We start from the raw sequence: 26,575 nt of genomic DNA on the forward strand, positions 1-26,575 counted from the left end.
TTATAGAGAATTTTACAGCAGATATTACTTTTTAAAAGCAGAAGATACACTCTAATGTACGCTTGTACCCAATACAGAAAGAACGTCTATAGTGGTTTAACGGAACATGCTCAGGAATTGTGTCTATTCTAGCTGCTAGTAGAGGGAATGCCATAGTTTAAAATATAAAAGCATCAGCTACAAAAATTGCTGATGATACAAACAAAAAGTATGAATCTATATATTCGTAGACCATGGGACATCTCTGGGTCAAGGAATAAGGGAGGGCAACAAAAAGGCAACTGAGCATTTATGGTGCAGGAGAAACCTTGTCTTTGAGAGTGTAAGCTCTTAAGATAAGTTGACTTATTTCAGCAGCGGTGTATTTTAAAGCAGGATGTGCCTTTCGCTCTGAGCTTAGCTTCCTCTGGTGACCATGTTCCCTGAACTGCAAGGGATTGGAAGACTACTCCCCAGCCAGAGAAACTGGAATCTATTGTTACCACCAAGTGCAGATGACGTGGATAAATGTAATATGCAGAAAGGCATTTTGGATGTCTACGGATGCCAAGTATTCCCCTGGTCTCAGAGGCAATAACTGACTTTGCATGCAAAACTTTTTATCCTGAAGGTAATTGTTTAGAAATTTTAGGTCCAGGATAGGACGAATACCCCCATTAGGTTTTTGTACCGTGAAGAGGTTTGTACAGAATATTTTTAACCTGTCCCATAGAGGTACTGGAACTACTCCCCAGGACAAGAGACTGGTTTAAGGAGCTCAGAAATCAGACTTTTTGGCTAGAAATTATATATTTTTTTAAAAGAAAATAGTAAGGTGGCCGTGGGGGGGGGTTACGCTTGGAACTCTAGTTTGTACCCTCATGAAACCGATTGAATCCCCAGGTTTGCAACCCAGGCAAACCATGACAGATGCCCACGCTACTCTTTGGAGTGAGGGCACCCCTCATTGGGAAGACGGCTAGGTGGATTTTGTGTTCCAAGTCCAGCGCCAAAAGGAAGAGCTGAATTTTGACTTTGGAGCCTTCCTCTGTGGAAGATGGACCTTTCCTCTTCGTGACATATTTGATGAATTTGTCCATTGCCTCACCAAAGAGACATTCTCCTTTAAAAGGACATACCTGTATGGAATCTTTACAGGCATCTTTAGCTGAAGACGTCAGTTGTGACAAAACGGCATAGGGAGGAGCGACGTGCTGACGTCACCGCGTACTACGCTGGACCCAGAAGACACGGGCAGCGTCTAATTGAGCCGGCCGGCTTGTTCGTTTTATCTTGAGCGTGTACGAGAAAGAATATATGTGTAAGTGCAATCTTTTACTTTAAATAAATCGTTGTGTGTACGAATTACACTATGGAGGCATTTTTGTTTTCCGCATGGGGGAGGAACATTGCCTAGAACATTTCTGTGTCATCCGTGACGTTTCTATGAGAACCGTTCTTGAGAGCCTAAAAGTGAACTCCTGCCTGTGAAAGGATTACATGCCTGTGTAGATCTCCCTAAAAAGAGATCATAAAATCTGGTAAGCGACAGTGTGTGCAGAGGTGGAGGATTTCCCTCTTGGAACGGGTCACTACTTTCCGGGTGTACATTTTTCATGTGATGTCACGAGGAATAGACTTCTAAAGATATAAGCATATTTGGAGGACTCTTTTTCATTTACTATTTTTTTCATCTGTCTGATTGGACGCTTTGAGAATTTGTGCATATAGTTATTTCACAAATATTGATCACTTTGGGGATTGTGTCATTTCACCGATTGATCACAACTATTCATATCTGTATGTAAATGTTTTTGTGTGATTAGTCATGTAAGAAACACTTTTTCAGCGCAGCTAATACGTTTGGAATGGCATGGTAGTGTGGGTATCTCACATAATTTAGCTGCAGCAGTTAAGTGAGTGTTTATCTCCTTTAGGACAGCGCAGTATGATATTTTCACATTCTTTAGCTGACTCTGTTCACGTTATATTTGTTTCAGATTCATGCTTTTGGTTTGTAGATTACTGCCAGTCTATTGATATAGGTTTTGGGCACTTAATTTTGCACTTTAGCAAGTTGGGTGGTTTAACATACCCTGCTAGCGCTGTTTATGGTCATCAATTTATATTCTGAGGTTGTAACACCTTTGCGACAGCTGCTGTAGGTTTGTTTATTCTTTGTTCATTAATTCATCATATTTTCACATCATTCTCATCATATACAATTATTTTGAGGTTTGCACTATATCCTGCAAGCACCGTTTTTATTGATCAATTTAGCATTAGCTGCCAGGCTTTTTGAGCCACAAGATTCTGTGCATGTGAATAGAAGTCAGAGCCATTCTGGAGATGTGTCATAACGTCATAACGTGTTCTAGGGCATCAACAAGGCAAGGTACCTGCTTTAAATTGCTCAGTTACATCAGGTGTATAGGGGCCTGGGAATCCAGAACAAGTATAAAGAGAAGAAATTATTCAGAATTTTTTTTTCTGACTTCCTTCTTGCTCTGAACCTGATTGAAGTATTAAAATCAGAGAGCTAGGCAGCTAGCTGTTTTTGTTTTAGGAGGTGGGCAGCAATGAGGGAACCCTTACTTCTCAAAAGACATTTTAAATAAAAAGGTATGTGTATTTTACAGTTCTAGAAATTGTTCTACTTTGCCAATGATACTGTATTTTCAATTTCATAAACTGTAGAGTATTAAATGCTGGTTAATTAGACTGCATTCAAGAAAAAGTAACCTGAGCCATTCTAATTTCCTTTACATTGGATTCAATTAGGTCGGGGGCTGTTGACAGGTCCCAAGTTCTTTTGGAGGGGCCAATACCACCACACTACACAATGCTTACCCGCAGATGCTCCAAGTCAGGGGGAGGTGGAGGGAAATCTGGTTCTGGAGGCTGGAAGGCTTCCCTAACTTTGGCCACAGCTCCTAGGATCCTGAAGCCTGAGTCCAAGAAGCCTTTCTGTAGGGCTTTAGGAGAAAAAAAAATGGCTTGTGTGAAAATTATAGTCACAATAAAAGCCAACATGTATGACATATCTATACATCTAGTAAAAAAAAAAAAAAAAAAAGAATGAAAAAACGTATTAACTCTTCCCTTTTTAAAACTTTCCCATTACTTGTAACAGAACATCTGCAAAAACTGCTTACATGGTGTCACTGTTGTAAAATACCTCTATACATTTAAATAAATGCACTGTATTACTGATGACATTCCAGGTTCATTATAAAAACACTGTGAAGTGCAGAAATCAGGAAAAAAAAAAAAAAAAAAAAATGACTAATCCTCTATATCCCATTTTAAATGAAACCTGTATTAAGTAACAAAAGTACTGAAAATGCAGATTGCCTGTCTGTCATGCTGGTCTAATGTCCTCATGGAATAAGCAGCAGATGCAGTCAGAACACCTAATATGCATAACTTTTTTGGGTCAGTGACAAAGGCTTTTTGATAATTCATTTGAGTGATTTACCCCAAAAAAATGAAGACAGAGTTCCGACTTTACTAGCTTCATGCTTGTACAGGTCAGTGGCCCAAAATACGAAAGCCAGAGACCACCATGTGACTAGCATTTAGTCATAAGGACAGTAATGGAATACCCCACAGTTCTTTTAATTCAACTCCTTAACATTTTTATGCATTTATTCTTGATATTTGAAGCACAAACTGCCCTTTTTTTTACCTGGGTCTGAGATGTTGCCAGCTACAGCTTTGGCTTCCAGAACCATAGGAGAGATGGTCTTGCTCAGGTCATCTGAAGCATTCTTCACTGCTTCTCTGAATTTTGGATCTTCAGAATTCTCCACTTCCCTTTTGGCCACCAACAGGATACGGTTTGCACGGCGAGCAATGCTAGTGGCTCCAGCAACAAGCATTTGGGGTTGCATATTTGCCATGGCCACTTTGCATTTGTCAATATCCTTCTTAATGGCTTCCTCAGAAGCATCCAGCAGTGCCCGCGTGTCAATGGCCTCATCAACAAGGCCTGGAAAATGAAAAGATAATGAAAAGAAAGTTAAATATGGAAAGCAATAGTTTAGGCGGATACTAAGAAGTAATACATAAAAATGTAGCCCATCTCTGCCAGTAAGGATGGGCACTGTCCTCCAAGAAAACTGCATCAAACAAACCTGTCATCTTTTCTACATTATCTATCCACTGATTTTTCATGGTTTCAAAGTGTTCATATGCAGCCTGGTTTCCTGGATTACGTAACATGATTCGAGCAGCAGAGACCACCTATAAAACATACACATGAGAAGACCAAGAGAATTGATAAGTTTGAGAACAAAATCCACCAAAAATTATGAATGAAATGAAAAGGCCAATCACACAACAGATCTAAGCACAAGGAGCCTTCGGCCCCACCAGTACTTGGTCAGGAAGATAAATATAATTCACATAATCAGTAGTACACAAATTTATGTAACGCAACATTCCCACACTGAAGCCAACTTTACTTTTTTTGTTTAAAGGGCAACTAGCGTATTTTCAGTGATTACAAATTATGTTACTGTAGCGATTACTACAATTACTTTCACATTTTGTTTCTTAGTGTTCCACATTTTGATTTGCAAATTAGTTCAAGACTTATAAAACACCTTTGATGGAAGCCTACCTTAGGCTGACAACATTTACACATTTTATTGGTAAAGAAAACCACTATAGAAAGACTATAAAACTTTTTTTCCCCCCACATATTACAAAATGCACTTCAAGGGCCGATTCATACTGCTGCGATGCGGGATCCCTGTAAATCCACACATCTCCCAGCGGCAGTTCTCACTGCCCTATGCAAACTGCTGGGAGTGTCAGTTAAAAGTTAATGACACCCCCAAATCAGTTTGCATATCCCAGTGCGATCTGCGGACTGGAATCGGACTGCATGGGTATGAACACCTATGCGATCCGATTCTGCTGCGGAGCGAAAAAAAAGGGTCCTGTGTGAGTTTGGTCTGAATGCGATGCAAATTCAGCCATAAGACCACTACTGTCACCTCTGCACTCTACTGAAGCTGATCAAACACAGACTGTACATGTAGAAGTGATTGGGGACCTGTAAAGCACGCATCTACCATAGCTGGCAGCTGGAAATAAGACTAAACAAAATCCCAGCTGTTCTAGCAATCAGAAGTTTGTTTTAATGCTGCCATTGCCATGGACATAGTTATGTCAGAAACAGCAAAAGCGTCAAATTAAAAGGATAAAAGAAAAAAATAAACATTCTTAAATGTATGAAAAACTATGCCAGTTATCCCAGTTTAGTTTTTAAATGTTTAATAACTAGTCACTGAAAATGTAAGAGCCAGTCTTGGACAAACCTGCGGAGTGAGCTCCCTGGCTGTTTTTACAGTTGCTTGTATTCCTTCCACAGTGGCTTTATTAGCCGATCCTGCTGCTGCTGCTTTTTCTGCTGTAGCTCCCAGACGAGCAGCATGGCTCTCAAAATTAGCAGCTCTCTCCTCAAACATCTAGTGACAAGAGGTAAACCATGACATTAGGTGAAAAATCGAAGTAAGGTAAAGAAAGGTAGAGGCATCAGTAACTGACCTCTTCCCTGTTTGGAGCATCAGGTGGTGAAGTGGCTGCCACGGCCAGAAGTTTAATGGGAGTAGTGGTATCACTGAAGACATCAGACACTTCCTGAGTCATTGCTTCTTGCATCTTGGCCTTCAGATCCTTGAAAACAAAATATATGTAAGATAACCCCCTTTCAAAATACGGACAATATATTGCAATACAAAAAGTAGAACAAACTGCAAAACTTACTTTGAAGCGTGGGGAAGTGTTACATTCTGTCGGTTTTTACTACAGTATTTGTCCCTCTATTAGGGCCAACAAATGCAAGAAAAAGCCTGTAGTCATTAGCACTTTACCTCCATTGTTGATGGCATCCCAGCAAAGCTTTTGCCAGGGTCCAATCACCTGAAAGTAGCGGCATATAACCATGCAGACTAAAGCAAGGCCCTGATATCTCTTCATATGGCCAAAGACAAAAATAAAAATCTAGCACACCTACCTCGCCCAACGAAAAACTAAATCTCACAGTGTTCAAGGGAACATAAATGCGCTTTATTCAGACATTTTAATAATCTAATAATAATACTCTAACATCTAATATCCTCCCCCACTATCACTATCCCCAACTTAAACACCACTGTACAAGTACACCTCTAGCCCTTTGTTTAAGCACAGAGTAAAAGTTTGGGGAAAAAAAAGACCTGTAGTAGGAAGAAAACTTAGTAACCTTTCCATCAGCTTGTGCAGGGGGTGCCGTCAACCTCCTGCCAACATGATCAAGGAAAGGTGAGCACTCTAAATCAAGAGAAGATACTGCAGTACAGCGCTGGAAGCATTATCTCAGCGAGATCTGGAGTACTCTTCATTTCCAAGTTCTTGCCAGAAGGCGGATTATCTCAATTTACCTAGACACTACAAGTGTAAGTACACAAACTTGCTCCCTATAGAACTTTCTCCTTATTTATGCTGTGCTTCAGTAAATGGGAGAAAACCTATTCAGAAAAAGGCGTTAAAACATATGTTGTACTTTAGCTGCAAGGCCAGATTTAATATTGGTATATAATCCCAAAAATTTTGGATTACTAAACAATGACTATTTCTAACCTACTCTGCTTTTTCTTGGTCACCTTACTTCAGTAAGCACAATTGCTGCTTTTACCATCACCATGACCAAGGTACTTTGTTAACAAGTGTCAAATGCATTCAACTAAATACCTGTAAATACTGTTCAAAGTGTATAGATCAAAGTCAAATTAATTCAGTCAACCTTCAATGCATCCTGGAGTTGAGCAGCCACAGCTCGAGCCTGTGGTGTGTCCCCTTCACCCCGTGCTGCTAGTTCGGCAAGCTGTCCCGCCAGCTGCTCTACACGGTCGCACCTCGCCATCATATCTTGGCGGTATGGTCCGATCATAGAGTTCGCCAGGCGATGTCCTTCTGCTACAAGGCCACGGATGGCAGCCTGACCTTTAGAAAGGAGAAAATAAATGCTCTGACAATGCTAGAAGACATACTCCTAAAAATACACACATTGAATCGCTGAGGTAAAAAAAAAAAAAAAAAGTTAACATACATAAGTGTTTTTTTTTTTTTTAGCTGTTGTTGACGGTAACCGATCAAGGACATAAATCATGGAATGCTTTATGCAAACATTCTCATGACATACCAGTTAAGGTTTAACTTCAACCAAAAAACTTTATCTAATTAATATTTGGATAGCGTAGGAAGGGTAAGAGCCTCTCTGAGACAATACGTTAAGATACTGGCCCCCTCACTGTCTACCTTTGCATGAGAACATGGCTTTCATACATATAAATCGCAACTTCCGGTAAGGACCATGGAGATTGTGCGAATTATTGTCCTATCTCCTTAATTAAGTTTGACCAAAATTTTAGCTACCAGGATTAACTTCCTTTCCCATTATATCCACCCTGATCAGGGGCGGTTCATTTCCCACAGACAGGCATTGGATAAAACGTGGAGAATTAATTGTATTTCAGCCATTCAACCTGACTGGGATACAAAAGAGAAGAGACAAAGCATGCATTTGTCCTAAAATGTTATAAAAAGCGTTTGATTCTACATCATGCGACTACTACTTCTACACCTTAAACAGATACAGTCTAGGCCCGATATTCATATAAAAAAAAACTTTCTATGTTGTATAAAGACCCAACATTCATTGATGGTAAAAAGCTATAGATCTCGATGCCTTTGCATACCTAGGAGGCATTTGTCAGGATTGACCCCTGTCCTCCATCCTATTCATGTTAGCACTTGAGCCTTTAGCAATTAAGATAAGGAACAACGCAGACATCAAAAGATATCCCATGTGGAGACCAGGAACATAAATGCGCTTTATTCAGACATTTTAATTCTAATATCCTCTCCCACTATCACTATCCTCAACTTACACGCCACTCTACAACAATTTTCAAATATTTCAGAGCTTAGGGAGAACCATTCAAAATTGCAGGCCTTGAATATCTCCCGCAATATTCAGAATATCCTTGACGTGAAGAGAAACTGGATCCCCTTCCACATTTGGGTATGTTTGCCATCATACATTATACCAAACAAACTATATTATATCATAAAGTATGTATATAGCATTAGTATGTGAGACCTTTAGTTATGTCAAAGAAAAAAAATTAGAAAATTCATATGGGGCAGTAAGAGACCCAAGCATAGAGGACAAGTGGGGGTTCCATACCTTATTAAATACTTTCAGACTGCAAAATTGGCACTGCTGGTTGAGTACCACACTCAAAATCCTTTTCACCTTGGATAGCACTGGAATCCTTACCTTATTCCCCAAAGACCAATTAGCCATCTAACGTGGTTACAAATATTGTAGGGACACCCACTTGTATGGTTTTTAAAGCTTGCCAGTGGATTCTTACAAATGTGGAAAATGTGCATGGTACTTTATTATTTGTGTTTTCTTTAAACAAGGCTTTCAAATGTTTCTTTAACAGTTCACTCTCGCTTTGTATACTTCTCCTAAACAATAAAACTATTGGAAAGGAACCTCTGAGGTTTTATATTGTATCCATAATATAGAATATAGCTGTGCATAAAGTTAAGCTAAAATAATGTAATAATATATGAAAATAAATGACACCAAAAAATCACCACAATAAAAAATCATACTGATGAATGAACATGTGATTAAATAAATGTGTAATACGTGATAAATACGTGATAACAATAATAAATCCTAAAATAAAAGAAATAAAGTAATTATATCAAAAGTCTAGTGAATGAAGTGAAAACGGTGACTTAATCAAATTCTTCTGTGCAAACAGAAACACCAATGCTTGTGAACTTCCACCACACAACATATGCGCTTACCAGAGGGTAAGCGATACAGGGCCTGTAGTATTAAATCTGTGGCGTCAAATCAACCTCCAGACATCCATGGCAGGAATCAGCTGTGGTTAGAATGAGGACAAGCCAAACGATCCAAACTCAAAGGGCAGACCAGTAAGCAGCAATCACGATCCCAATGAAAAAGGAAAACTCACCATAGTGTAAGTCCATAAAACACAGTTTATTTTATAAGCAAAATAATTGCACTTACATTTGTGGAAATATTTCCCCATGACTAAGTCACTCTTCTTGAACGAAACGGACGCATTTCTTTACGAGCTTTTAATATTTCTACAAATGTAAGTACAATATTTTTGCTTATAAAATGAACCGTTTTATGGACTTACACTATGGTGAGTTTCTGGAGGTTGATTTGACACCACAGATTTAATACTACAGGCCCTGTATTGCTTACCCTCTGGTAAGCGCATATGTTGTGTGGTGGAGGTTCACAAGCACTGGTGTTTGTTTGCACAGAAGAATTTGATTAAGTCACCATTTTCACTTCATTCACTGGACTTTTGATATAATTACTTTATTTTAGGATTCATTATTATCACGTGTTTATCAGGTATTACACATTTATTTAATCACATGTTCATTCATGAGTACGATTTTATATTTATTACGGTGATTTTTTGGTGTCATTTATTATTACATTATTTTAGCTTAAATTTATGCGCAGCTATATTCGATGTTTTGGTTATGGTGTTTGTAAATATCTTACAAATTTGAGCTGCAGTTATATTTTTTAGTGATTTATTTAGTTTTTAGCGCGGTATCTAACCCCTTTTTTTTCTATATTGTATCCATGTTGGGAAGATTTCCCCCTCACATCCTGTTCTGTCTGACACCCATCACCCCAGACAGGAAGCAAAGGAAAACCTTCAAGGAGAACACAGCAATAGAAATCTAACAGAGGTTCAATACATGATATACAAAATGATTATATATATATATATATATATATATATAAATTTTAAACATTTTCTTACCCACACCACGGTCATCCACAGAGGGATTGTCAATCCAGCGTTGGGCCTGCTCTACCTTCCCTTCCATATTTACAGCTGCTTTCACAGGGCGGCTGTTGGCCACGGCACGATTCACCTTGGTCTGCAGATTCTGCAGTGAAGTTCCTATCTGCTTCGCTAAAGCTCGAGCTTCTGGTGTGTCTCCCTTCCCTCTGTTTTTTTTTTTTTTTAAGAAAAAAAGGAAAAATAAAAAACACCAATGCTTGTATTTCTATCCCTGTCAATAAAAACCAAACCTGCTTAAAGACTAAGTTTAGATAAAATCAAAAACAAAAATAGGTACATTAACTTATTATTAGCATGGAGTGTCTCTTGTGCCGATTGTTCTTATAGGAGAAATCCCCTTTGTCCTACCTGTTTTTTTGGTTTTTGATTTCAGCTAAATCTGGAAAAGTCATATTGGGCATGTGGAGCCAGTATCCATGAAAGTCAAAACAAAATCAGCAGATTCACAAATGTTAAATTATATGCACATCATCTCAACTTTTCCTGTAAAGTCAATCTTGGATTTGCCCCTTCTCACCTCTTAAGTTTTCCACCGTTTGCCCTAGTGACAGGCTGCCTCCTTTACCAATAAGGAGACTGAAAAGATGAGAGGTGCAGGGTCGGGGAACGATTAACATATCCAGAGATATAAAGAGCTAATCTTTTATTCTTGGAATTTCTAAAAAGTTTAAAATTTGCATACATCTTTAGCAGCCTGCACCTCCTAGATCTCATGACTATTGACGTGCACAGCCTCTAAATACACAATTTGTCATTAATTGCAAGTATGAACTGATATTGATACGTAACAGGTTTATTTGAATTCATTTTGTACATACTGTCGTCGGAGGTCACTCAGCTTAGCTGTACATGCTGCTATTTCCCCCAAGGAACGCAAGATGTCCTCTCTGTCCTTGGGATCTTCACACAACTCAGCAATCCTCTTGGCTTCAGCTAGGATTTCTCGAATGGTCTCCTCACCTTCAGGACCCCCATTGGGATCTGCAAGCCAGCTCTAAGGAAGCAAAACACATCTTAAAGAAATTAAGCAATAAAAAACTTATAGATGATTCAAAATGGATATATCATGTTATCGAACAGTGATTCCAATTAATGCTTTTTGGGGCATGGTAGACCATGGTTATAAAGCTTAGTGCTTAGCTTTCATTTTGGTAAGAGGCTGATTTATTTTTAATTTTTTTAAGTGATGGTGGAAATCACACAGAGATCAGAAGATTTCAAGAGTCGCTGGATATTTACATTTTTTTGTGGACTTGCACATTATGATTTTTGGTGCATGCAAATGTTCATATATACATAGTGCTAGAAGACCTCAACTTAAAAAGGTATAGCACAACAATTGTTGTTATTGGACTCATCCGTAACTCACTCCCATTTCTCAATGCAAAAGTTCTAGCACATTTAGCTTATGAAATTCATCTGACTGCAATTATGGGGTTACCATTATTATTTAAAAAAAAAAAAAAAAGGGGGGGGGGGGAGGTCCACAAATTCAGTGTTCTACATGGGAAATTAAAGATGGGAAGCGCGTGTCTACAGTTATCAGCACAGTCCTAACAAATAATGGCTAGGGAGCAATTCAAGCTCCTCCGGCCTGCACAAATCAGTTTCTCGTTTGAGTATTTTGGGAATACAGGGCACCTAGAAGTGAAAAACGACATAACAGTTTGGTTTTACCTGAGCAGTGTCAATCTTTTTGCCAATGGCCTGTTTGGAGTTTGTCAGCGCTTCCAATTTACGGGCGGCATTTTCGACTTTAGCTGTCAGGAGGTCTAAGCCCTGAGATACTTGCTGTGCTTTCTGCATTGCTGTAGGGGTAGCTCCTTGACCTCTGTGCCATGAAGAAAAAATATTTAGGAGGAGTTAAAATAAAAACAGGCAAAGCTATTTTGTCATTAAAATTTTCTACAGAAGTTTGGTAGAATCTATAACAGCAATATTGTTTCAGATGTTAACCCCATACCATACCAAACAGTGATGTTCTGCACAGATCATATTCCAAGTGACTTGAAACAGAAATAACCAGCTTACCCTATAACCATCCACACCATACTATTTAACTGGGGTGTACAAGCTGTGTGCTCTACCACACGAAACAAGAGTTTCAAAGTAGATGAGCATCACCAGAGTAGACTTCACACTGGTGTGGGATACCCAGCCGCCCTCTCTCTTTAAACCTGACAACCCTTTACCTCTCCCTACCCCATGCCCACTCCCCCTCCCTGTTTAATGGTAATGTAATTTTACTGGGAGCCCAACCATTATTGTTGGAAAGGGTCTGTTGGTTTTTCTCCTGCTGATAACCTTGGGTTTGAGGTTCTGCAATTTTGCAGTAATGAGATCTACCAGTTTGTTTTTTCATACAAGAAATGTAAGAGAGTACTGGGTGGCGCACTGTTCTTAGGTTTTCATTTTTTGTTTTTCTTCTCATTTTTGGATGCGGTTATAGACTATGTGACTGTTGCTCGAATTTTTGCTGGTCCTGGTAGGACCAGGACCAGCAAAATGGACACAAATTTATTAGAGCTACCACTCCAGGTGTGTTCTTCGATTAGCTTTTCTTTATTCACCTGTCTGTACAACTTCCTAATAAAATATTGGGGGGGGGGGGGGGGGGGATAAATCGATAATTTATTTAAAATTACAACAATGCCAGTACACAATCCATGTAAATCTAGTTAATGCAAACTGTAAAGCCCAATGTCATCTTCCTTTTCTAAAGCAATGACCTGTAAGAATATAAAAATCAGATTTGACTAAAATAAATGCTCATCCAATCTTCAGCGCTGCCCCTTCCATATGCTATGCTTCAATCCAGGGCCGGTTCAGCATTGTTTAACCAAATTCCTGTGAGCCCAAAGCTTCCTGTTATTTGCCATGTGTGAAAGCCAGGCAATTAGCATTTTCAGAAGGAGAGGTCTACAGCTCTATATCCTCAAAGTTCAGGTTTCCTTTAACCACTTGCCACCTGAGGGCGTCCTTGAGTTGCAGTAGTTATACAGGGATGATGCCTTCAGCTACAAGTATCATCCCAGTATCAGTTTTCAGCCAGAATTTTCTTTTTTGTAAACGTGATCCCAGCAGCTAATTATCCACTGGATCGCTTTTACAGGCAGCCAGTACATAATAAAAAATGAAGACAGCACACACCATAGAAACTATTTTCTGATGAAAGGTTATACATACCTCGCCCTTAGATCAGCCACTTGATCTGTTATTTGACCTAGAGCCTTGGAGGTCCCCAAAATGTCCCTTCGTTCCTTGCCTGCACAAAGCTCTCCAACTTTCCCGGCTTCATCCAGAATCTGACGTACAGCTTGTTCTCCGGCATCACCTGGACAGACAGACATGGGGCAGAGATTAAACTGTGTCCGAAAGCACAGAACAAAATTATAAATTATAGAAACCAGAAACTATATTTAAATATCGGCGACACCTGTAAATCTGCATAGCCTATGCCCAGAAGACAATAGGAAGAGTTATAGAAAACAAGCAGTGTAACACTGACCAGAAATGTAATTTAACGAACATCCGACAAAATTTGAACTGATCATTCATTGCCCAATAATCTCAGTGAGAGATCTAACCATTTTAATGGCATCTTAACCACTTGACATCAGCGCTATGGCCGAATGACGGACACAGCGCGGATGTGAATTCCTGGGAGGTTGTCATATGTCGACTTCCCCTGTGCATGCTTCCCTGTGTGCGCCCTACAGGCCGCGCGGAGCGCTGTGATGACCGAGTCGGTTGATCAACGATGACTGAGACTCGGTTGATCAACGATCCGAGTAAGGGGTCGGTCCTGGCCCCTTACCATGTGATTAGCTGTCAGCCAATGACAACTGATCACATGATCAAAACAAAAGTTCGGTGATCGCTTTTTTTCTTCTCCTCACGGTGACAGCAGAGGAGGAAAAAAAAAAAAAAAAAAAAAAAAGCTGATCACCGGCTCATCTTAAAAGGGACATTGGTCCAGAAACGGAAGAGGCAATTATGCCTCATATATGCCATCTGAAAGTGCCCACACGTGCCACCTATCAATGCCACCTAGAAGTGCTGCCTATTAGTGTAACCGATCAGTGCCCATCACTGCCGCCTCATCAGCATATATGAATGATGGACAAAAATGACCCGCTTTAAAATTTTATAACACACAAAAAAAAAAAAAAAAAAAAACACGCACAGGTGATCAAATACCACCAAAAGAAAGCTCTATTTGGGGGAAAAAAATGCTAAAAATTTCATTTGGGTGCAATGTTGTATGACCGCGCAATTGTCATTCACAGTGCATCAGCAGTGAAAGCTAAAAATTGGTCTGGATAGGAGGGGGGTTTAAGTGCCCAGTAAGCAAGTGGTTAAAGGAAAACTGTGCTGCCTGAAACATGGGGACTTGCATAGCTACTTCTGAAAACATCAAATGCCCTGCTGGTATATTGATTCTCTGACTTGAATATATTCTGAATCAGATCCCGATTTGCAGGCCTAGTGACTGAAAATCAGGAATTATCAGAAAGTAGAATATCAAAAAGTTATAAAATTTGACAGCCAGGCAGCTGGCATTTTGGGAAGGAGAGGTTAGGAATAGCAGCAGACATACACCTTTTAGCACAGAAGACCTTGACAACAGACCCGTCAAACATTTCAAACACTGACTTAACCACCTTTCTAGAAAGCTGATAAAAAAAAATGGCGCTTTACAAAACACTCAAAAGGCAAGTTCTACTGCAAAATGGCTGTGGTGTAAGCAGTCACTGGACAGCTCAGATAACAGTTATGATATGTACAGCAAATCAGAGTAGCTCTGTACCTTGTGATAGCTGTGAACCAATGACTGCCATTACAAGGACTAAACACTAGTAGTAGTGTTAATTAACACATTCACAATGGTACGCTCCCCTTCGTCCGGTGTGAAAGGACTGAGGGGGTGAACTCACAATATGTGTGATGAAAGGCATTTTACTGCATTGTAAAATGTGGGTCACCGCAAGGACGCACAGAAAACAGCAACATGAAGTGTACTGCTGTACAGCGATGAAGTGTGTGCAGCACACAGCCCTTACCACATTTGGAACAGACAGCTGCAGGGCAGGTAAAACATCCTGGCAGTTGCCCGTTTCTATGTGAACTGGCTCTAAAGGTTTGCAAACAGCAGGACAGAGGATCAGAAGATCGAAGGTGAGGGGGTTTGTAGTGCCACTGGCAATAATTTTCATTTTTTTTTCTTTTCTTTTTGTAAAGGCGATTAAAAAGGAAAATGTTCCTCTATATTGTAAAAATAGGATTTTTCCTACAGCTTACCTGTAAAATCCTTTTCTTGGAGTACATCATGAGACAGAGCAGCTATAGTAATTACTATCTGGGTTATATGCCACCTATAGGTGAATGGACAATGGCACACCCAAAAGACAGGAAATCCCCCCTCTATATAACCCCTCCTATACAGGAAGTACCTCAGTTTTGTAGCAAGCAATTACCAAAAGAGAGGAGGGACCTCTGTGTCCTGTGATGTACTCCAAGAAAAAAGATTTTGCAGATAAGCTGTAGGAAAAATACCATTTTCTTTATCGTACATCACAGGACACAGAGCAGCTATAGTAATTACTATCTGGGATGTCCCAAAGCAAAGCCCCTGAGGGGAGGGAGACACCATCATAGAAACTGCCACCAAAGAAGGACCTACGCTGCTATTTGTAATATGCCAAGGCCAAAGCCAGTATCCTTCTACGCGATTGACATCAACCTGGTAAAAACCCTGTAGATGTGTAAACAAAAGACCAAATAGTGGTCTTGTACATCTGGGTCACTGACATCCGATGATGGATGGCCCAATATGCTCCCACACCTGGTAGAAAAACCTAATTTCTCCCCAGAATTTTTTTATTTATTTTTTGCCATTTAAACCATAGGCATCATTGATAAATTGGCAGATACACTGCTAAATATTCGACTTGGATGCCGCCTGCCCTTCCTGGGCTCTTCTGGCAGCACAAACCAGGATTCCTGACTTGTGCAGACAACTCAAGTAGACGCTGAGCGTCTGAACTACCTCTAGAGTAGGTAGCGATCTTTCTCCTGCTGATTGTGGATTAGGAGAAAAATAAAAAGGCAAGACACTGTCCTGATTCAAGCAAAAAACTAGAAATCACTTTAAGCAATAAAAATGGATGAGGACGCAACATCACCTTATGATGAAAGGCCAAGAATGGCTCCTTGCATGAAAGGGCCGCCAACTATGACACTCCACTTCGTGAAGTCATAGCAACCAAAGAAGCCACCTTCTGAGATAAAAGGAACAACAGAATCCCCCTGATTGGTTCGAAAAGTGGCAGTCAAGGTCAATTCAAGTCCCAAGGACACAAGAATGGGCTGACAGGCGTGACTGTCCAAGTTACATGCTGTATGAGGTATGAAAAAAAAAGGAGAAACAACGGCCCCTGGAGAAAAAAATGGATAGGGACGAACTCTGACCCTTAACGGTACTCAAGGCCAAACTCCTTTCTCCAAACCTGAGAAAGAAAACGAAACACTCCCACCCACATAGTTCTGCGGGTGCCACTTCCTGGCTTCACCCCAGGCAAAAAAATATTTTTAAGTCCTGTAATTGAAGTTCCCTGAAGCTGGCTTCCAGGGGCTAAACAGTGCTGAGATACAGGACTCAAGACAATCAGATCCCGCTGGCTAAAATGCCTGAAAACTGCCTCAGCGTAAAAGGGGTCTAACTGCAGTCCAGACCTTTCATCAGTTAAAATTATTTGTCACATCTTGAAATAAAAAATACGAAAAAGACCACCCATGAAGAGTGGGTCAACATTCCTTTCCAGAAACCAGTCTGCTCAGTTCCCAGACATTTACAGAGAGTGTTAAAAGAGGAGGGGATGCTACACCATGGTAAGCATGGCCCTGTCCCAACTCTTTTTTTGAGAAAAGTTGCTGCCATCAATTTCAGAATTACCTTATTTTTTGTTCTTAAAATGATATATTTTCTCAGTTTCAACATTTAATACAATTTCTATTCTCTAGTGTGAAGAAATGGGTTGATGAGATTTGCAAATCATTGCATTCGGTTTTTATGAAGATTTTACACAGCGTCCCAACTTGTGGAATTGGGGTTGTATTTTCATCTGGTAATCTGACCAGTAAGTCCGATTTTCAAAAGAACATGCTATTCCTGAAGAATGTACAAGTTACAGAGAGGAAACAGACCATTTCATCACTGGCAGGGGTGATTAAAATAAGCTTATATTAATATAAAACCTTTATACAAAAAAAAAAGGGGAAAAAAAAAAAACTGCTTACTGTAATATGACGTCCTCGGCTTTCCGGCATTGTGGAGGGCGCGCGCTCGCCACATCACTGGGGACCGCATGCGCATGCCCGGCGGCCGTGATGTCCACTGGGCACCTGCGATTGCTCATCCCAGAGCAGGGACGTGGATCTGTGTGTGTATAAACACACAGATCCACGTCCTGTCAGGGGAAAGGAGAACTGATCGTATGTTCCTTGCACAGAGGAACACCGATCGGTCTCCTCCCCTCTTCGGTCCCCTCCCCCCACAGTTAGAATCAGTCCCTAGGACACACATTTAACCCCTACAGCATTAACCCCTTTCCTGCCAGTCACATTTATACAGTAATCATTATTATACAGGATTTATTTAGCGCCGACAGTTTACGCAGCGCTTTACAATGTTGGTGTAGACATTACAATACAATTTAAGAAAAAGGGAATCAGAGGGCCCTGCTCGTTAGTGCTTACAATCTAGGAATCAGTGCATTTTTTATAGCAACGATCGCTTTATAAATGTGAATGGTCCCAAAATAGTGTCAAAAGCGTCAGATCTGTCCACCGCAATGTCATAGTGACGGAAAAAAAAAATCTCAGATCGCTGCCATTAGTAGAAAAAATAAATAAAAATGACAAATCTATCCCATATTTTGTAGGCCCTATAACATTTGCCCAAACCAACCAATATTACGCTTATTGGGATTTTTTTTTTTTTTTAACAAAAATATGTAGAATACATATAAGCCTAAACTGAGGGGGGGATGGGATATTATAGCAAAAAGTAATAAATATTGTGTTTTTTTCAAAATTGTCGCTTTTTTTGTTCATAGCACAAAAAACAGGTGATCAAATACCACCAAAAGAAAGCTCTATTTGTAGGGGAAAAAAGATCAAAATTAAATTTGGGTACAACGTCGCATGACCGCACAATTGTCATTCAAGGTGTGACAGCGCTGAAAGCTGAAAATTGGCCTGGGCAGGAAGGGGTGAAAATGCTCTGTATTGATGGGGTAAACAAAACAAAAAAAAATAAAAAATCATCGAATTTCTTCAAAAATGTAGGTCAATATGTATAGTTGTGCTCATAAGTTTACATACGCTGGCAGAATTTATGATTTCTTGGCCATTTTTCAGAGAAAATTAATAACACAAACTTTTTCACTCATGGTTAGTGTTTGGCTGAAGCCATTTATCATCAATTAACTGTATTTACATCAACAGAAACTACCCAAATGACCCTGATCAAAAGTTTACATACCCCAGTTCTTATTCCCTATATATTGCTCCCTTTAACATCAATGACAGCTTGAAGTCTCTTGTGGTATTTGTGGACGATTCTCTTCATCTTCTCAGAGGGTAAAGCTGCCCATTCCTCTTGGCAAAAAGCCTCCAGTTCCTGGAAATTCTTAAGCTGTCTTGTATGAACTGCACGTTTGAGATCTCCCCAGAGTGGCTCAATGATATTGAGGCCAGGAGACTGATGGCCACGCCAGAACCTTCACTTTATTCTGCTGTAACCAATGACCGGTTGACTTGACCTTGTGTTTTGGATCATTGTCATGTTGGAATGTCCAAGTACGTCCCATGTGCAGCTTCCTGACTGATGAATGAAATGCTCCTCCAGTATTTTTTGAGAACATACTGCATTCATCTTGTCAACAATTTTGACCATATTTCTTGTGCCTTTGTAGCTCACACATCCCCAAACATCAGCGATCCACCTCCATACCTTTCATCATAGGCCTTGTTGACTCCTTTCCAAATGTAGAGTTTATGGTTGTGGACAAAAAGCTAAATTTTGGTCTCATCACTCCAAATGACTTTGTGCCAGAAGGTTTGAGGCTTGTTTCTGTGCTGTTTGGCATATTGTGAGTGGGATACTTTGTGGCATTTGCGTAGTAATGGCTTTCTTCTGGTGACTCGACAATGCACCCCATCTTTCTTCAAACGCCTCATTGTGCACCTTGAAACAGCCACACCACATGTTTTCAGAGAGTCCTGCATTTCACCTGAAGTCATTTATGGGTTTGTCTTTGTATGCCGAACAAATTTCCTGGCAGTTGTGGCTGAAATTTTAGTTGGTCTGAGTGACCGCGGTTTGGTTTCAACAGAACCCCTCATTTTACACTTCTTGATTAGAGTAGAACACTGCTGGATTGGCATTCTCAATTCCTTGGATATCATTTTATATCCCTTTCCTTCTATACAGTTCAACAACCTTTTCCTGCAGATCCTTTGACAATGCTTTTGCTTTCCCCATGACTCAGAATCCAGAAACGTCAATGCAGCACTGGATGAAAGATGCAAGGGTCTGTCAGGAGTCTAGAAAAGCATTGAACTTTTATATATATATATACACACACACACACACACACACACACACATACACACACACACATACACACACGAATTACAAGCAAACAGATCACAGGTGAGGATGGTTACCTTTAATAGCCATTCAAACCCATTTGTGTCAACTTGTGTGCATGTTATCAGGCCAAAATCAACTTTTGATCAGGGTTATTTTGGTAGTTTCTGGTGCCATTATGATCTAAAACGAGTAAACACAGTTGATTGATAATAAATGACTTCAGCCAAACACTAACCATGAGTGAAAGAAACGTTTTTGTGTTGTGACGATCCACAGGTGCCAGCAGACAGAGTACCCTAAAAACCGCGGATTAGCTTCCGCTGTGTATAATGACAGTGGAAGAGAATCACCAGTGGCACGCATTCACGCCCCCCTTACCTGGCCATATTGGATCAGGTATATACAAGTGATCTGCTGCTGCCCTGTAGCCCTGCTATAGGGCGGACCCAAAGTGGTTAAATAGAACCGGTCAGCCATTTTAAACTTTTAAGGGCATGTTACACATTTCACTTACCTGGGGGAGCATTTGGGTCTCTCAACCATCCTTTTGCCTGGTTCATTTTAGAGCCAATGTGTGCAAGTGCCCTCTTCATAGCCTCAGTGTCCTAGATGTATAATTAAGAGACAATTATTTTTGTGAAATGCTTGACACAAACAATAAGTTCCAAGTTCACATTAGAAGGAATTGTTCAACTTCATAAAATATTAGCATAACATTGGAACATTTTAGTTTGTAGGATCGCCTTTCAATAGGTACCAATGTTTCTCCATGTCAGATTCAAATGAAATACACTAAACTAAATAGAAGAGCTCCAAAAAAGGGGCCTATACACATCATCCAATGGAAATTTCAAGTATCAAATTCTTTTTTAACATTGATAAAGTACATCAGGACCACCGCAGCAAAAACTATAACAATCTGCAAGTGGCTACCATTTATTTTGACAGCGTTCAATTCTAAATTCCTTTCATATATATTAATACTTCTCTCCAAATTTACATGAAATTCACCCTGTCCAGCAAAAGTGATGCCGACAGGGACAAAAGAAACTACTCAAGCATCACTGGAAGTAGTATAGCTTGTCCCCAACCTCGTCACTGTCACTTTTTCTGGTCAGCAAGCAATGTGCAGAAAAATATAAAAGGCATGTAAAAATGAATGTGTTCAATATTTCCATGTTTTAGCCACCATGTTAGATCTTGTTTAAAAGCAATGAAAAATTCAAATTTGCCCTCTTGGTCTAACCGATGAGGCAGCTTATTGGCTTCCTGTGTTCTCCCAACATTGCAAAAAAATATTTAAAAAAAAAGGGACTCAAAATTCTGGTTTAAAGTTTTAAAAATATAGAATATAAAAAAAAAAAAAAAATTATATTCAAGCGTAGATTCCAAATTCTTCTATTCCTCTCAGCCCCCATGTTTTTTTCCTCCCCTCTGCTTGGTTTCAACTTACTGTGAGAGGGTGGCTACATTTGTTCTCCATGGTCCCACTGAATTTAGGAGTGTAGCCACCTCTTCCTACTCCCTCCCATGGTGGACTATGGGATTTGTAGTGTGTAGAAAGCAGTGGGCATGACTGCAACTAATATACAGGCATGCCCCACTTTTAAGTACACAATGGGGTTTATGTACTAAAGCTGGAAAGTGCAAAATCAGGCTCACTTCTGCATAGAAACCAATGAGCGTCTAACCTCGGCTTCTTCAATTAAGCTTTGGTAATAAAACCTGGAAGCTCATTGGTTTCTATGCAGAAGTGAGTCTGATTTTGCAATTTCCAGCTTTAGTAAATAAACCCCATTGTGTACTTAAAAGTGGGGTAACCTGTACACCTGTCTGTGTGATACAAGCATTGCAACAAGGAAAAGGAGAGGTTCAGGACCACATGGTGGACATTATAACTAAGCAGAAAAATACATTAACCACTTTCAGACCGGACCAATTTGCTGGTCAAAGACCAGACCACTTTTTGCGTTTCGCACTGCGTCGCTTTAACTGACAATTGCGCGGTCGTGCGACGTGGCTCCCAAACAAAATTGACGTCCTTTTTTTCCCACAAATAGAGCTTTCTTTTGGTGGTATTTGATCACCCCTGCGGTTTTTATTTTTTGCGCTATAAACAAAAATAGAGCGGCAATTTTGAAAAAAACGCATTATTTTTTACTTTTTGTTATAATAAATATCCCCCAAAAATATATAAAAAAACATTTTTTTCCCTCAATTTAGGCCGATACGTATTCTTCTACATATTTTTGGTAAAAAAAAATCGCAATAAGCGATTATTGATTGGTTTGCGCAAAAGTTATAGCGTTTACAAAATAGGGATAGTTTTATAGCATTTTTATTAATAATTTTTTATTATTATTTTTTTACTAGTAATGGCGGCGATCTGCGATTTTTATTGTGACTGCGACATTGTGGGGGACCCATCGGACATTTTTGACATATTTTTGGGACCATTGTCATTTATACAGAAATCACTGCTATATAAATGCAGTGATTCCTGTGTAAATGACACTGGCAGTGAAAGGGTTAACCAGTGGGTGGCAGTGTAGGGGTTAAGTGTTCCTAGGGGTGTGTTACTAACTGTGGGGGGGTTGGGCTTTCATTTAGTGAACACTGATCTCTGCTCCAATCACATGGAGCAGAGATCAGCGTCACTAGTTGCTAGGCAGAATGGAAAAATGTTGTTTATACAGCATTTCCTCCATTCGGCCGCTCCGTGAGACGATCGCGGGGATGCCCGCGGCGATCGAGTCCGCGGGTCCCGCGACCGGACTCACGGGGGTCCCGACCAGCGCGGGAGCGCGCCGGCGGCGGCTCGCTCCCGATGGCAGGGCGGCATCGAATATTGGACGTACCTGTACGCCAATATGCCTGCCCGTGCCATTCTGTCGACGTACATCGTCGTGCGCTGGTCGGGAAGTGGTTAAGAAATCACAGATAATTTACAGAGGCATTAAGTAGTGCATAGATATGAATAATTTTTTGGATAAGGATAGTGTTTAGAGTCATTTTAAATAATGTAAACCCAACATTTCATATTCCCGATATGTGCCTCCTGTATCATACTTGTATCGACCTGAGCCTCAGCCTGCTCTCCTCCAATGATCAGACTTGTCCTGACACCCCCCGCTCAGCCCTTCACTGCTGCTGGCGGTTCTCCTCCCCCAGCTCTAAAGCCCCATACACACAATCAGATTTTCTGCCGATTTTTGTCTTCAGATTTACCAAAACCATATAACATGAGGTCAAACCTTAGGAGTTTCAATTTGTATGCAATCAGGCAGGCCCTTGCACTACGTGGTTTTGGTAAATCTAAAGACAAAAATCTGCAGAAAATCTGATAGTGTGTATGGGGCTTTAGGCCCTTTTCAGACTAGCAGAGTCCACCAGTGGATTGGCCTGCTCAGCATGGGATCTCTCTGCGGATTCCCATTGAGCAGGTGGATGCAGAGCAGACACTGACACGCCCTCCTGTCCTACTTAGGCTGTCAGATGGAAACGGATCACCTGGCCATTTCCATCTGACTGTCATCCGACCCATCAGACAGATCCCCGTCCGTCTGTTTTTAGCGGATCGGATGTCAGCGGACACACGTCTGTTGACATCCGCTGCTCCATAGAGGGCAATGGAAGGTCCAATCAAACCCACCTGAAAAACTGACAGGTGGACCCAATCGGTCTGTCAATGTGAAAGGGGCCTTACGCAGCTGAGAACAGAGGGAATGTGGTCACAAAAACGGGAGGTAGGATATTTAAATGTATTTTTCATATCTATACACAAGTGTTTTACCTTTTATTTCAATTTTAAACTGAATGGCTTGTTTTACAAGGTGATCATTTATAATCAATTTAACCCTTGGCTCACACTGATGCAGTGCAGGATTGGCAACAATTCCTGCGTTTCCCACACCGCATCATTATATTCGCACTTCATTCTTGCGAACCGCTGCAGGTGTCAATTTTAAGTTAACAACACCCCAAAAACAATTAGCAAAACGCAGTGCGATTGGCTGAATTGGATTGCATGGGTGCGATCCAATTACAGTGCAGAAAAAAAAAAGTACCTGCGCCTTTGTGTGTGTGCAGTGCAATTTTTCAATTTGAGCCATCCAAAATGAATATGCTCAAAATCGCACTGCAACGAAACGCATGTGATTTGAAGAGGAATGCAGTACATTTCCTGTCCAAATCACATGCGGTTCCCTGCACCGTATCAAAGTGGACCCAGGTGAAGCTTTCTTAAAAATCTGCATAGCCCCCACCAAACCAATGCCATTTTACTCCATTAACCTACACTACAAAACCCTACACTCTCATCTGTTGATATCCTGCCCAAAAATGTAGAGTGCAGCAAACTTAGGGTTCCATATACAACTGGAATTTAGATATGTGCCTCACATTATAGCTATAAGTCAGTTTAGATCTAAATAATTTGTTAATGCAAATGCAATGTATATTACTACGCACTTGAACAGAAAGCACGTCAGCTGGGTACATTTTGCACAAATAAATTCAGTAGTGTCCAGGACACCTGTTTTCATTATAGAGATAATCATAAAAGCACACCCCACCGGTACCCTTATGGCCTGTACACACGTTCCCAAAATCAGACAGATGGTCTGCCTTTTTTCGCTTACTAATCGCAAGTAGAAATTGAATAGGTTACTAAAATCCCGAAAATTCTTGTACGACAGAAAAAAAAAAAAAAGTCATGTGTTGTATTGTATTTGTATTGTATTTTCGGACGACAACTGTACTGACCAAACGAAAATCGTACGATCTGGTATCCTACGAGGAAAATTTTCGTGCTTGGCTGATCAAAAAAATATCAGATCAACTGTCATGATCGACTCTCATAAGCTCTGAACTAATGATCCGATTATCGTATGATCGCGTCCAGAGTGGTATTTATTGTCTGATTTTTGGATCGTGTGTACGGGTCATTAGGGCCAAGTCACACTAGCAATCATGCTGCTAGAAGCAACTTGCCAGTAACAGGAAAGCTAAAAGGGAACACGAATTTGCTCCCAGTGTACCGCTCACTGAAATGTTGCAGAATCTCCCTCAAGACAGGGCAATGCCTTGTTGGTTCAGCCAGAGAGTGATCAATGCCATTGGAGCAGGCAGGCAAGTGCCCTCTCTACTCTTTGAGCTATTCAGCCACCGGTGGGATGCCGTCAATGACAGGATCTCTAATGTGACATGTCTCTTGGCGCTTAGTGTAATATTTATTCTATAGCACTGTAGATCAGACTCTGGAGTAATGCTGCAGTTGTAGTTTATCCATTTATCTTACCTCTTGTTACTATTGAACTATTGTTTTTTGAGTTTATGGCTCATAGTAAGCACATCTTTAATCCATCAGTATTACACATCGAACGGACATGTCATGACACTAGTATAATGCCAACAGAATGTTGTTCAGAGAGTACAGGCCTCTGAGGAAGACAATGTCCTATTGTCCAGCAATTAAACACAGTTTAATGCCACATCACAAATCAAAACCATGCCCCTTTTATCCACTCCATACAAAAAAGGCACACTCCACAAACATTTAGCAAAATCTCAATGCTATACAAATCCAAAATGATGCAGAGCTAGAGCTAGAGCTAGAGCTAGAGCTAGAGCTAGAGCTAGAGCTAGAGCTAGATCCCTCTGGTATAATCATGCACAAGTTGGAAACATTATAAACACCGTCAAACATCACAATATCAGGTTTGGTCCAGTATGGATTAACAGTTCAGTAGTATTTAGCAATCAAACCGCATGTGGGGCATTCCCAAATAAGTAAACCGGGTGTAAACTGCATGTGCGTCTGAAGGATGGCCGGGTCTCCGGACTACATTTCTACATCTTGACCTGCAATCACTTGGACTTGTTTTATTGAACACCTAAGCCCAGCCTTTAATCAACCTTTTCATAATACATTAGTGTGATAGTCAGTGGGAAGAATGGTCCTTACACTTGTGGTCATTGGGAAGAATTACCTCCTTACAGCTATTTTTAACCATCAATGGTGTCAGTGGGAACTTATCCGAGAGGCAGAAATTGCCCAATGCTGAAGAAACCCCTAGCAACCTCTGGAGGAACCCTGGTTGAGAATCACTGCCATTTGGTTGTTTGTATGTTTTGTTGTACATTTGTCTTCATACCTTTTCACCAGGTAATGCACTAGGCCTTAGCACCCTCTTGTTGAACCTCTATGTTTGCCTATGAGGCCATGAACAGGTGTTTACAGATGTATTTGAAGAGGTGCATTTACAGGCAGCAAGTAAGGTGTGCTCTGCGAGGAGTTTACGGACATAATTTACACAGGTACCGTATATACTCGAGTATAGGAAGACCCAAATATAAGCCGAGGCCCCCAATTTACCCCCAAAAAAACTGGCAAACTTATTGACTCGTGTATAAGCCGAGGGTGAGACATGCCTGTCCATCCCTGTGTGTGTGTCCGTCCATCCCTGTGTGTCCGTCCATCCCTGTGTGTCCGTCCATCCCTGTGTGTCCGTCCATCCATCCCTGTGTGTGTGTGTGTCTCCATCCATCCATCCCTGTGTGTGTGAGTCTCCATCCATCCATCCATCCATCCCTGTGTGTGTGTGTCTCCATCCATCCATCCATCCATCCCTGTGTGTGTCTCCATCCATGTGTGTGTGTGTGTGTGTGTGTGTGTGTGTGTGTGTGTGTGTGTGTGTGTGTGTGTGTGTGTGTGTGTGTGTGTGTGTGTGTGTGTGTGTGTGTCCAGCCTACCTTTGTCCCGAGCCTCCGTCCCGTGCCTTGCCTCCTTGCCTCCGTCCCGTGCCGTGCCTTGCCTCCTTGCATCCGTCCCGTGTCGTGCCTTGCCTTGCCCCCGTCCCGTCCCGTGCCGTGCCGTGCCGTGCCTTGCCTCCGTCCCGTGCCCTCTTCGTCGGCGGCCATTGTAAAGTTCAAAAGCTGCGCCGCCGCCTTCGCCTGTGATAGGCGGAACACTGAATTTCCCAGCAGCCTGTGTTCCGCC

General features: G+C 40.8%; 1 protein-coding gene across 2 annotated transcripts in view; it reads right to left on the reverse strand.

Annotated features, from left to right (window-relative positions):
* Window positions 1–26,575, reverse strand: part of VCL (vinculin) — a 112,156-nt gene that overhangs the window by 23,316 nt on the left and 62,265 nt on the right. For both annotated transcript variants that reach the window (XM_077454047.1, XM_077454048.1), the window contains exons 7-17: window positions 20,090–20,180; window positions 13,104–13,251; window positions 11,595–11,748; window positions 10,736–10,911; window positions 9,873–10,063; window positions 6,773–6,972; window positions 5,536–5,664; window positions 5,307–5,456; window positions 4,116–4,224; window positions 3,668–3,970; window positions 2,830–2,954 (exon numbers count right to left, since the gene is read on the reverse strand). In XM_077454047.1, the coding sequence (XP_077310173.1) occupies window positions 2,830–2,954; window positions 3,668–3,970; window positions 4,116–4,224; window positions 5,307–5,456; window positions 5,536–5,664; window positions 6,773–6,972; window positions 9,873–10,063; window positions 10,736–10,911; window positions 11,595–11,748; window positions 13,104–13,251; window positions 20,090–20,180 (1,776 nt within the window). The remainder of the gene's footprint in view (window positions 1–2,829; window positions 2,955–3,667; window positions 3,971–4,115; window positions 4,225–5,306; window positions 5,457–5,535; window positions 5,665–6,772; window positions 6,973–9,872; window positions 10,064–10,735; window positions 10,912–11,594; window positions 11,749–13,103; window positions 13,252–20,089; window positions 20,181–26,575) is intronic.

This window comes from Lithobates pipiens, unplaced genomic scaffold (genome assembly GCF_037356315.1).
Source record: "Lithobates pipiens isolate NorthernLeopardFrog02 unplaced genomic scaffold, aLitPip1_a1.2 Scaffold_25, whole genome shotgun sequence".
Classification (NCBI taxonomy): Eukaryota; Metazoa; Chordata; class Amphibia; order Anura; family Ranidae; genus Lithobates; species Lithobates pipiens.